The sequence below is a fragment of the Palaemon carinicauda genome, chromosome 4, assembly GCF_036898095.1.
Source record: "Palaemon carinicauda isolate YSFRI2023 chromosome 4, ASM3689809v2, whole genome shotgun sequence".
Taxonomy (NCBI): domain Eukaryota; kingdom Metazoa; phylum Arthropoda; class Malacostraca; order Decapoda; family Palaemonidae; genus Palaemon; species Palaemon carinicauda.
The window spans coordinates 88,703,514-88,716,733 of NC_090728.1; the positions used below are offsets into that span (position 1 = coordinate 88,703,514).

At 38.6% G+C, this 13,220-nt stretch overlaps 1 protein-coding gene across 2 annotated transcripts in view; it reads right to left on the bottom strand.

Annotated features, from left to right (window-relative positions):
• The window catches only part of Snoo (Sno oncogene), a 78,212-nt gene extending 68,212 nt beyond the window's left edge, over window positions 1–10,000 (bottom strand). Inside the window, exon 1 of one of the 2 annotated variants that reach the window (XR_011044298.1) lies at window positions 8,449–10,000. Coding sequence is in view for 1 of the 2 variants with exons in the window: in XM_068372434.1 (XP_068228535.1) it covers window positions 8,449–9,810 (1,362 nt within the window). In the remaining variant the exon portion in view is untranslated. The remainder of the gene's footprint in view (window positions 1–8,448) is intronic. The other variant, XM_068372434.1, reaches the window with a different exon arrangement.
• Window positions 10,001–13,220: the final 3,220 nt, after the last annotated feature.

The window sequence follows — 13,220 nt, forward strand, 5'->3', positions numbered from 1 at the left end:
TAAAATATTGCCACACCGAGTAGTGTTGTATCTTTTCAATTCCAGTTTACATCCGTTACCTCTGGACTGATTTGTGCTAAGCGTGAATAGATTGTTATAGTCTACATTTGTTATTTCTTTAAAAATTTTGAATGCCTATATTAATTGTTCCCCTGGGTCGTCGAGTTTGTGGATCAAATAAGGTCAAATGTTCCATCCTCCGTCTATATACGAATTACCTTATTTGGAACTAGTTTGGTAACCCCAGCTTGTACTGCTTCCAGTCTATCTATATACTTCTGAATACTTGGAGCTCAAAATGGGACTCCATATTCTAGATGGGGTCTTACTAGTGTGATGTGTACAGCTGTTAGTAGTGTCTTCGTTTCCGTATTTTAATTCTCTCTTTATGTACAGTAGTCTATTAGTTTCTGTGCTTTCTGTTCAGCTTTTATGCTCTGTTTGGTGAACTTCAAATCCTTGCCGATAATAATACCAAGTTCTTCCTCTTGGTCTACATTTTATATTTCATTACCCAGTAGTGAGTAATCTGACTGTGGGTTACTATAACCTGTGTGCATGACTTTATATTTCCCACAGTTTGAAAGGGCATTTGCCATTTTCTGGACCATTCTCCTAGCTTTACTAGATCCTCTTTTCAGGCTTCTACGTTTTCTGAGTTCGCAGCATTTATGCCCAATTTAGTATCGTCGCAAATTTGGCTATTCTACTAGTTAATCCAAAATCTATGTTGTTAATGCAGAACAGAAATAGCAATGGGCCAAGGACGGATCCTTGAGGTACTCCGCTTGTAACGAATACCCACTCTGAAGCTTCTACATCGATTACAATTTTTTTTTTCTGTTTCTTTGCCAATCTTCGATCCATGCAGATGGCCCGTCAATGCCTAGTGCTTTAATTTTGTCCATCAATTTTATATTAGGAACTTTTGTCAAAAGCCTTTTGAAAATCTAGGTGTGTAATGTTTATTGCCCAGCTTTTGTCGTAAATGCTAAATATAGTGGTAAAATTCCAAAATATGTGTCCACACACATCTTTCGTCTAAAACCATGTTGGCTGTCTACCAGAAGATTGTTTTTCTCTATATGTTCTACTATTGAATCTACTAAAATTGATTAAAATTTTTTGCAAGGCACTGAAGTTTAGACATACAGGTCTGTAGTTGTCAGGTTCTTCTTTTGGTCTTCTTGTAGATTGGAGGAACATTGCCTAGTTACCATCCTTGTAGTGCCTTTCTTTCGTTAGTTGTCTTTTGGAAAATTTAGTAGGACTGTGGGGTTATCTCTTCTTCTAGTTCTATAATCTCTCTTGGATGAATATCATCTGGAACTGGTGCCTTCAACTTCGTGAGTCCTTTTATTTTATTTTTGACATCATCCATTGTAGAGAGAGAGGAGAGAGAGAGGAGAGAGGAGAGAGAGAGAGAGAGAGGAGAGGAGGAGAGAGAGAGAGAGAGAGAGAGTCCAAATATTCACTACTTACCGTAGATAAGTCCAATATACGTTTAGAGAGAGAGAGAGAGAGAGAGAGAGAGAGAGAGAGGAGAGGAGAGAGAGAGAGGAGAGAGAGAGAGGAGGAGAGAGAGAGAGAGAGAGAGAGAGAGTCCAAATATTCACTACTTACCGTAGATAAGTCCAATATACGTTTAGAGAGAGAGAGAGAGAGAGAGAGAGGAGGAGAGAGGAGAGAGAGAGAGAGAGAGGAGAGAGAGAGAGAGGAGAGAGAGAGAGAGTCCAAATATTCACTACTTACCGTAGATAAGTCCAATATACGTTCTGCCCTAACAAGATACATAAATTACATACTGACCGCTGAATAAAAAATCAACTTAAGGAGCAGCAAAGCTTTCCCAGCGTTGCTGAACTATAAAGAGAGGTAACCAAAGAGATAAATATACCACATTTATGGTCTCTTCCACTTCAAAACACGAGATGACAAGGCAACTGTGCAGGTGCACCAACTGGTTGAATCTGAAGTCGTACACAAGTGAGAACTTCCTTGATTAAAAGGTGGTTTTCCGAATGATTGCTCATCCTTAATCTGAAGGGGAGCTTGACCGTTTATAAGTTCAGACATGAAACAGAGAAATTTACTTTATACACACACACTTAAATAAATAAATAAATAAATAATATATATATATATATATATATATATATATATATATATGTGTGTGTGTGTGTGTGTGTTGCGTGCGTGTGTATGTGTGTGTATATATATATATAATATATATATATATATATATATATATATATATATATATATATATATATATATATATATATCCTATGTGTGGATTAAACAAAATCGAATGAAGTAATCCAACAGCGAGACAATAAAATAAAAGCAAATATACCAACTTCCGGTGTATTACAAAAAAGTCTATCCATTCTACCTTGACCGAAACGTATCTCAAAACCACAAAAAACATCAAGAAATGTCTGAGGAAGCGAATCGTGAGGATCGTACAGACAACGAAAGCGTCAATTTCCTTCCATTGACGCCGCCTTAGTAACAGTATTCTGAAGGCTCCCACAATGGACACGTGACTTCGATAAATTATTATCTGAAGATCTACATTTTCAGATAATAATTCTTCGCTTATCACAGTAATTTCCACATGGGTACGATACTCGAGATAATCCGGTTCGCTAACCTGCTATTTCTAACTACCAATCGAGAAAACTGCCTAATAAATAGGATATTTGCTTAATTTCCAAATCCCGTCGCTAGAGGCCAGAAACCTCATGACCCCCAACCATCAGTCTTCAGGAAATTATTAGTCGTGGGATTATTTCAACGGTTTCTGACAAACTTTGCTAAAGTTCGCCAATTATCTTCAACAGAAAACAAAATATAATGATTAATGTTCATTACATTATCTCTTTCCCTTTTTCATTATATTTTAAATCAGATAAAAAGACCTTGCCCTGTCATTACCCAGCTCACTTGTTTCAGTCCAACAACGTGAGTATTCATTCTCTGCGGGTTATTATCAGTACCTATCCACTCCCAAGAAGTCATTACAGTGAGATACATCGAGTTGAAGATAAGAGCCATCAAGCTGCATACTAATCTTGTTACTAATGAGAGTGAAATAAAATGCAGTCACCATAAACAGTAAGTAATTTGCGCAAAAAAAAAAATTATCTTCATTACCTCCCACAGTCCTACCTTATTCAAAACCCTAATGATACAAAAATTATTGTCCCGAGAGAGAGAGAGAGAGAGAGAGAGAGAGAGAGAGAGAGAGAGAGAGAGAGAGAGAATTATACATATGAGAACAAACAAGTTACAGATAACTTTTCACCTCGCAAGCAGAAACGTGTAACGTATTAAAGCGTATATACCAATTCAAATACACACAAATACATAACAATGTTTAGTCTCATTATGTTCAAACTACAACAGGCTTGCGAATTGATTACGATATCTGTAACAGCAGGTGTCTCCATCTATCAGCGCGCCACAAGACACATGTTCTAAAAAGAAAAAAAAAAGACTACTGGTACATAATCCACGTACGCAAATAAATGGAAACTCCAAATAAATCAACCTATGTCCCTAACTGTTATTTTAGAATAATAAAATGTCCGAGTCCCTATCAGTACAATGTATTATCAGTCTCACTTTTAGTATATATCTCCCATTTACCTTTTAAGTATATCTATTCTCCCGAAGCCTTTCCTTTAATTTACATATATTATCCCATCTCCGGTGTGGTAGAATACATTATAATTCTCCATTTTGGTTCAACAAACTCTTCATACCGCTATCAAAACAATACACTTATCCTTATCACTTTTAGTGCAATGTACTCGCCATCTACCTACAAGAGAGCGTGCATACACATAGGCAGAGAGAGAGAGAGAGAGAGAGAGAGAGAGAGAGAGAGAGAGAGAGAGAGAGAGAGAGAAAATACGCATATCCACTGACCAATGACAAAAACGATGCCAGACATTAAAGAAAGTGTTTGGGGGGGGGGGGGGGGAGGGGAGGGGTTGTCAGTCTTTCACCGGGGAGAAGCACCGGAAACAAGCCAGACGACATGCAATTTTCATTTCAAGCGTTGACGTCAACTTTCCTATTTCCGACGTCACTTGGATGGAATTTCCCAGAATCACTCGGGAAATATTGAGAACATAATGAGCATTATTCTCCTCGAGTGGTTCTTAAGAGAACCATATCAAGACCTGGGTGACAAGTTGAATGCTTATACATGAGCTGTGCAATTTGCAATAAAGATAGTGAAAATCTGGAGAATGCAAAATGCGTTATTAACTTTGTAGAAGGTTTGTAATAAAATTCTATATGAAATCTTTCTGAAAACATTAATTGTTAACTACAGAAGAAAATAGAAGATAAGCTTAAATTACGCAAGTTTCAAATGCCTAAACAGATCAAGAAATAATCTCCATCAAAGTTGTCCAAACTGGTCCAACACCATCCAAACCACACATACAAAACATGGCTTTGCAGCAGCAGAAGCAGTTAGAAGCAGGCAGCAACTGCCTGCTTGGTACAATCCGTGAACCTCACTCCATCCACCGACGTATAGAGTTGCAAGGGTCCTGATGCCACCAGCAATGGGGGGGGGGGGGTGTTGAAGAGTGCATCGAGTGTTGCAGGAACCAGCTTGACCCAACCCTACTTTCACCCGTGGAGTATGTGTGTGTTTGCCCTCTGCCAACACCAGCCATCCAAATAATACCCTTAACTGCCCCCCCCCCCCTTTCCAACACCCCAAACCTTAATCACAAGAAAAAAAAATAAATGAATGAATAAAAAAATTGAGATTAACCATTCTTCTACAAGGTGAAAAGCGATAGATGAAGAATGTGTGTTTTTTTTTTTTTAAGTGGGTAGGGGAATTCAATCTAGAGCATTAAGGTGCAATTGAACTTCAAATATACACAACTAATCTCCAAATTGTTTTTCCGATGGCGAGATTCGGTGCTTATGATACGGTTGTTTGGGCTGGTACAAAGTCAGGACCTGGCGCCAATACACACAATATAACAAAATTTTATGAAAAAAAAATACAAAACTGTTTAAAAAAAATTCAACCCCGTTATCTCAACTACTTCGAAAGGGAGCCTAGAATAATTCAACTTGTTGATACAATAAAGCTTCAAATTCCCAATCCTATAATATTATACAAAATTCTCGAAGTTTTATTCCAGCTGTGACTAGACTGTGGAACGATATGCTTAATAAGACAGTTGAATCAGTGGAACTTCAGAAGTTCAAAATTTCTGTAAATGCCTTTGAGCAGGTTGACTTAAGTCGCATTTTAAAGTTTATATGAATGATCTGTTTTACCACTGTTCACTGACCTTAAATCTTTTTTTATTCATTATTTATATATAGTTTACTAGCTATTCCCTTATGTCTTTTCCTCACTGGGCTACTTTCACAGTTGGAGCCCGTTGGCTAGTAGTATTCTGCTTTTCCAACCAGGGTATTAGGTTAGCTAATAATAATGATGATGATGATGATAAATTAAAAAATACAATTAAAAGACTTTTTATCCTCTAAATAATTTCACCAGACCGAAACGGAAACTGAACTTAAATTATTATTACTACTAGTAATCTACTACTTTAATTGGAAAAGCAGGATGTTACAAGCCCTCGGGCTCCAACAGGGAACATAATCCAGTAAGGAAATGAAATAAAAAAAAAATAAATAAAGCATATAGAGAATTAATAAAAAAAAATATAAAATATCAAGATCAGTAACTTTGTTAAAATAGATCTCTCACATATATACGATAAAGAGAGACTTCTGCCAACCTCTTCAACATAAAAACATTTACTACGAGATTGAACGGAAGATCCGCAAAATTTACCAGTCAGATTAGGAAGATCATTCCACAACCTGATCACAGCTGGAATAAAACTTCTACAAGGCTGTTGGACTCCATGAACCAAGAACTGACGTAGACATACACACGGGGCCAAAAAGGATAACGAAATAGGTCACCGTCAAATATGCTGTTGCCCTTGTGGAAACCCAAACGACCTATAACCTCCACATGGCCCTAACAAACATTGCAAGACCATCCTATCCCTTTCCTGTGCAAGATTCCCGACAGGAAATATTTTCTGTATACTTTAAGTATATTACGTACACACATATGCATACATATATATATATATATATATATATATATATATATATATATATATATATATATATATATATATCATTGGGGATATTGTTATTAAAAGAGCAACTTTTTAATCAAGATAAATATATTACGTAGTTTTCAAAATCCCTAAAAAACTCTTTCATTTGCTTCACCCAATGCTTAGTGTGTCATAATTATATTTATGTTGAGCTGGTGTGAAAAAATTAAGAACGCCTAATGATCTAAAACGAAATGTAACTACCAATAAATTAAGAAACATGATTAGAGCTAGAAATAATTAGCTAAGAAAAAAAACAACCTCAACTCCCTATCAATCATTATGCAACCTAACTTGGGCTAATGATTTAAGATTCCTCAGAAATGACCATTTATTCCCTTCACATTAGATTGCAACCATCTGTGCGCTAGCTTCGGGTATCAGGGCATATAACTGCGCCATCACAAACTCTTTCTCCAGAGCGCAAGATCGCGTTTGACTTTATCTCAAGGTCAAACGTCAACCCAGAAATGCACTATAAGAAGTCCCACTTCACTTGCTCCCTCAAGCTTAGAGCAATCACTCCATGGAGGAAAGAGAAATAAAACGACAGCCTTTAAAAAGAAAAAGAAAAGGAAAAGACATGGATTCTATGCGAAGAACGAAAACAAGATACATAGTGTGACTATGTATGTATGTATATATATATATATATATATATATATATATATATATATATATATATATATATATATATATATATATATAAATTCCTGGACATATAAGACAAAATAGCCCCGATTCATACCCAGAGAGAGAGAGAGAGAGAGAGAGAGAGAGAGAGAGAGAGAGAGAGAGAGAGAGAGAGAGAGAGAGAGAGACTCATGACCGAGATATTTCATGGTATTCAATGCCTATTTCTCAACCTACAAGTCAACCCGACGACTGGCAACACTAATGTAAACCGTACCCACAATTAAATGAATAATAATCAACAAACATAAAAGGTATTGCATATTATAATGCTAATTGAAAACTTAAGATTACTGTGTATATATTATCCTTATTCTTCACTTTTTTTTTTTTTTACAAAACAATTTCTCTTCAACGCGAGTTTCACACCTTACAAGAAACATAACAAGAAAGGAGACTAGCCCCTGCCGTTCAACAAATCACTTGTCGTCCTCCAACTCAGGGTTGTCTCAAGATCTTGTTCAGAAACAAGATGTAAATATTGTACTGAAATCTCGAGAGAGAGAGAGAGAGAGAGAGAGAGAGAGAGAGAGAGAGAGAGAGATTTTGAGGTCATGCATGTACGAAGGAATGACTTGACAATATCTAACAGACGGGGCTCAACCTTTTACGTTTCTCTCTCTCAGAGCGAAAGAAAGAATGAGAATGATGCAAGCATATCACCACCAATCGTGGTTTCATGCCAGGAGTTAGCGAAGAGGAGGAGAAAGGGTCGCCTTTACGACTACCACCCAAACCCTCCCTCTCTCTCTATACCCCCACCATCGACACAGCTCAGACAGACTGACAAACAGACAGACACACACACACAGAAGGCTGCGGTCGGTCGGTCGGGCGAGGAGATCGTCTGGGTCTGGGCCATTCAAGGATGTCTGCTTACCTCGTCGGCAACTATTACCCGACGATTCCGTTCAAGATGTTTTGCCTCCGACCTACCAACCATCCACCCCACCACTCCCTCTGAAAAACACTGCCATAGGGGAACACCCATACCGGGGGAGTGACTATTGAAGGGGGGACAGGTTTGGAGGAAGGTGATGGCAAATGCCACACACACACACATACCGGAATAGCGAGGCTTGGATCATAATCATCAAAATATCAATGACAAATTGAATTACTAGTCTATAATTACATCTTCTCTCCCCACATAAGTTTTAATACATTCAGTAAAAGTTACTAGCACGTAATAAATGATACCATGAAGTAGACAAATTAACGTTCCTCCACAAACAAGAAGCATCGACCTTGCCCAAGTAACATTCGATATACATACCTGCAACTCTTTACAAACTATTCCTTATTATGTTTAGGCTATCCGAGACCTGCGAATTTCACAGTAAAACAATATGGGATGGTATACTTACGGGGGGGAAAAGCGTTGCATATCAGACAACCTAAAACGGAACAGCCATCACATGAATATCAGTAAATAACCTGCAACAAGAGTTTACTCTTAATGTCATACATGAGACCTGTAAAAAATAAACAAGCGAGTGACCCAAGATTCGGACGTCCACTCTGTTACTCGAATTCGTTCAGGTGTTATGACGTTCCATCTTACCTGTTTACGTTTGTGGTTGGCTGCGGCAGGATCGAATTTATTTTTGAAGGCCTTCAACTGCGCCTCTGCCCTTTCCAGGGAGATGCACTGCTCCTTGGCTAGAAGCAGATAGGTCCGCCAGTTCTCCGCCTCGAAGCCCCAGTGGATAGTTTGATTTTCGAGGGACCTGTGGGCGTGACACACAAACCTGGTGGGGGGAAAGAGGCCATGGCATTCCTCACACTCGATACAAGCTGCCTCTCCACTCTTATATAATTCCTCCCAGACCAAACCCTTGCATTTGCCGAAGCAGTTATGGTAGACACGCAGCTGCTGCTGCCTCTGTTGCTGTGACTGGGGTGGCACAGGGGCACAGTTCGGATGAGAATACAGAAGGGCCTGCACCAGACGCTGGGCGTCGGTGTTGGTGATGAGGCCGCAAGAATTGGCAGTAGGGGGAAGAACGCCAGCCACCCGAAGGGCATCCAGCTGGGAAGGCGTACATCGAGAGCAATATATCCTTAGCTCGTCGCAGACGGTGTTGATCTGAGGTAAAGAAAAGTCGCGCATGACAGTGTTTAGGATCTGTGGCAAACAAAGGCGTTTCTCGCCGCCCACACTGAAGCAGGCGATGGGTTCGCCGTCCAGGAGGATCTCCTCGCGCCCATGACCACCTGCCCCAGGGGAGCCTTTATCGGCAACAGCTAAAACTGGCCATGGTTGTGGAGGGAAGGGTGCCTTGGCCAAAAACACTCCAGGTTCGACCCAGGAGACACCGGGGCCACCTCCCCCACCACCACTACCACAGCAACCGCTGGATGGCCTGACGGAGGAACACGAATTGGAGGGCGGGCTGATAGTTGTGGAACGCACACCACCACCTTCACATTCACCTTCACCACATTCAGAGCCGCAGGTCTCTCTTCCTGCCGAAGGATTAGAGTCGAGACCCACAATCTCGCCGGGTTCTTCCTTCACAGCGTGGGATTGGAGGCGAGTCTGTGTTTCGCTGGAGGGAGGGCAAGTCCCTCCTCCAGAAGGAGGTTGCCTGGATTTCTTACAGTCACCGGTTGACGCAGTGTGATCCTCTAAAGGGTCTGCCAGACAACTCGACTGTGTCTCATTGATGGTGTTGCTGTTGGCCTTATTTTTCCGAGCTTCCTCGTACAAGAACGCCTTCTTGAAACTCATTCTATAAATTCTGTTATGCGGCGACGTGTCATCCTCATAATCAGCGAAATTATTACTGACACTCATTCCACCACCACCAACGCCTCCGCCCGGGTAGGAGTTAGGTCCAGGCCCGTGGAGGCTGGTCGCAGATGAATTCTGATAGCAACGTAACATTAGCTTCAGACGCGGGCTCTGGTCCGGGGCAGCCATCGCGGACAGCAATTTTCAAACGGCAATTCACTTGACACTTCCACACTTTTAGCACACCATGATAAACATCACAATTATTCGCACGGCAGTGTGAAGCAACATCCTTGACTGTTGCTGGTCACTTACTGAGTGAGCCAGTCGGTTTCTCTCTCAATTCCTCACTCCGGCGCTCCTTCCCGCCAGAGCCGCAGCCGTCGACGTAGTCATCAGCACGCCACCACTGTTGCCACATCTCTGTTTTTAAAGCGACATGCTCGGTGTAACATATGTTACAAACCGGTTGATTATTATGAAAAACACTTAGTGCAATATTTAATATTCTATTAAAACCAAAAAGTAGCTTGAATTAAATACTATTGAATACACATGAATGGAATCACATCATCGGTTGCCACAATGCAGCGATGACTTTAGGTATGCGGTTTCTTTAACCCTTCTTCCTTCATATATAGATTATATACCCTTTTAGACTCGTTTTTATCCGGTTGTTTACTCTGAAACATTTACGCATTGATGCAAAAATATCCCCCAAACGTCAACTTTTAACAAAAAAGTAACACTGGTGTCAAAAGAATTTAGAAATCAACAACCCTTTGAGGTGAGCCAGACGCATTTCGTATGTACAAAACCAACGAAAATGTCTCTATTTGCTCTATTTCCATGAATCATTCTTTAAACATATTCATTCAGGCCTCTGCAACAATCAAAAGTATAACAAAGTATTTCATCAACTACATGATAATAATGCACCAGAAAATTCTTGCTTTGACTAATTCTTTTATATCAATTGCAACTCCCGTGTGTTTCTGACGGCGGCATCACGTGACGAGATTGCCGTCAAAATAGTGTCTTCCACCTCCACCATTCTACGCTTACCCATCAAATCGTATTTGTAAACAAGAGCGTTTTCAATTAAAAACACAATTTCCCCTTATCTGTTAATAAGGCCAATTCAAAAGAAAGATATTAATGGCTGTAAATGCATACACCTTATCTTATTAATATACTTTTGCGTCAACCTGAAGACATCATATATGAAACCTTATCTAATTTTAGACACGTAAGACTTACCAGACACACACATTAAATATATATATATATATATATATATATATATATATATATATATATATATATATATATATATATATATATATATATAGAACACTCAGGTGCGATCCCAGTATGAGGTAAAAATTTATTTATATTTAAGCAGTGTTGATTTTCATCTATATACACTTAATATATATATATATATATATATATATATATATATATATATATATATATATATATATATATATATATATATATATACGTGTGTGTGTGTGTGTGTGCGCGCGCGCACGAGCGCGCAACGCCTGCAAGGGAAATAACCTGGTTAAATAACAACAATAATAAAGTAAATATTTTTGTTACCATAACGTTCAATTCCTGCGTATCACGGAATTTTTTTTTTCTGGACACTTACACATACGATATAGTGTGAAATGTGTAAATGGGAAACGAATAAACGCGAGCGCGCACACACGCACATACAATATGTATAATTATGTATGTATATATATATATATATATATATATATATATATATATATATATATATATGTGTGTGTGTGTGTGTGTGTATATCTATATGCATATATATATATATATATATATATATATATATATATATATATATATATATATATATATATATATAAATATATATATATATATATATATATATATATATATATATATATATATATATATATATATATGTATATATATACATATATATATATATATATGTATATATATACATATATATATATACTTATATATACACATCTAAAAGAGAGATAGATCTGTTATAACAACAGAAGATGAAGAAAGGCAACGCTGGTTGGAATACCTAAGTGATGTCATGAATAGGAGATACAAAGGGAATAATTTGACTGCTATACCTGAACTCGAGGAAGACCCTGATGTGCCCAAGAATGAATTTAGTGTGTTTTAAGTCGAAACTATCATTAAAAAAACTAAAGATGGAAAACCCCTAGATACGATGGAATAACTGCTGAGATATTAGCCGAAAATGAAGTGACTCCGAGAATACTTACAAGATTATTATGTAGAATGTGGTGTGAAGAGGCGAAACCTGATGAATGGGAGCTATTAGTGTTGGTGAAAATAGAAAAAGAAAAGGAGACCTGCCTGATTGCAATAATTACAGAGGCATCGCACTTACGTCAGTTGTTATGAAAATATATAGTATGCTTAGTCTAAAGAGACTGGAGAGAAAGATTGATGAAAAGCTGAGAGATGAACAAGCAGGATTTAGAAAAGGTAGGTGTACTGACCAAATTTTCATATCAAGACATGTGGTACAGCAATGTGAAGAACATAGAAATCCACTTTTAATGGCATTTGCGGACTGTGAAAAAGAATTTGATAGTGTGCACAGGTCAATTTTGTGGAGAGTCCTGCGTTATTATGGAGTTCGTCTTAAATATGTAAATTTGATTAAGTCTGTTCATGAGCATAGCAAGTGCAAAGTTAATGTTAGTGGAGTCCTACCAAATGAATTTCCAGTGAATAGTGGAGTACTCCAAGGGAATGTGTTGTGGTGGCCGGGTGGTAGCGTCCTTGCCTGGTGATTGCCAGACTCGTTAGTTCCTTTGGTCGCTGCAACCTCACCATCCTTGTGAGCTAAGGATGGGGGGTTTGGGGGAGCCTATAGGTCTATCTACTTAGTCATCAGCAGCCACTGCCTAGCCCTCCTTGGTCCTAGCTTGGGTGGAGAGGAGGCTTGGGCACTGATCATATGCATATAAGGTCAGTCTCTAGGGCATTGTCCTGCTTGATAGGGCAATGTCACTGTCCCTTGCCTCTGCCATTCATGAGCGACCTTTAAACCTTCAAAACCCATGTTGTTTATCCTCATGGATTTTGTAATGCATAGAACAGTTGGTGATGGTGGAGAAGGATTGGACTGGATTGGTAACAGGAAATTAGCTAACCTAGAGTATGCTGATGACGTTGTCCTTATCACCAGAACACCACAGGACTTGCAAAGCTTGCTTACCAGAATGCATGAAACATCACACGAGGTTGGGCTCGAGATAAATAGAAGAAAGACAGATGATGAGAACGGAATATGCAATTGAAGATGAAATATTTTTGGAAGAAGAAAGGATTAATGAGGTGGAATCATTTAAATAGACATGGAGAAACCCAAATGGAGAAGCAAAAAAAAAAAAAAAAGAATTAAATGGATTTTATTCTCATGGAAAAAAATAATTTACCTAAGGATGTAACCTAGTTAAACAAAAGTCAAGGGACCATAGAATGGTGAGAAGCACGATTTGTTTAAATCTAAGGAAAGAGAGAGATAAACTAATTTAGAGAAAGAGCGCGCACAC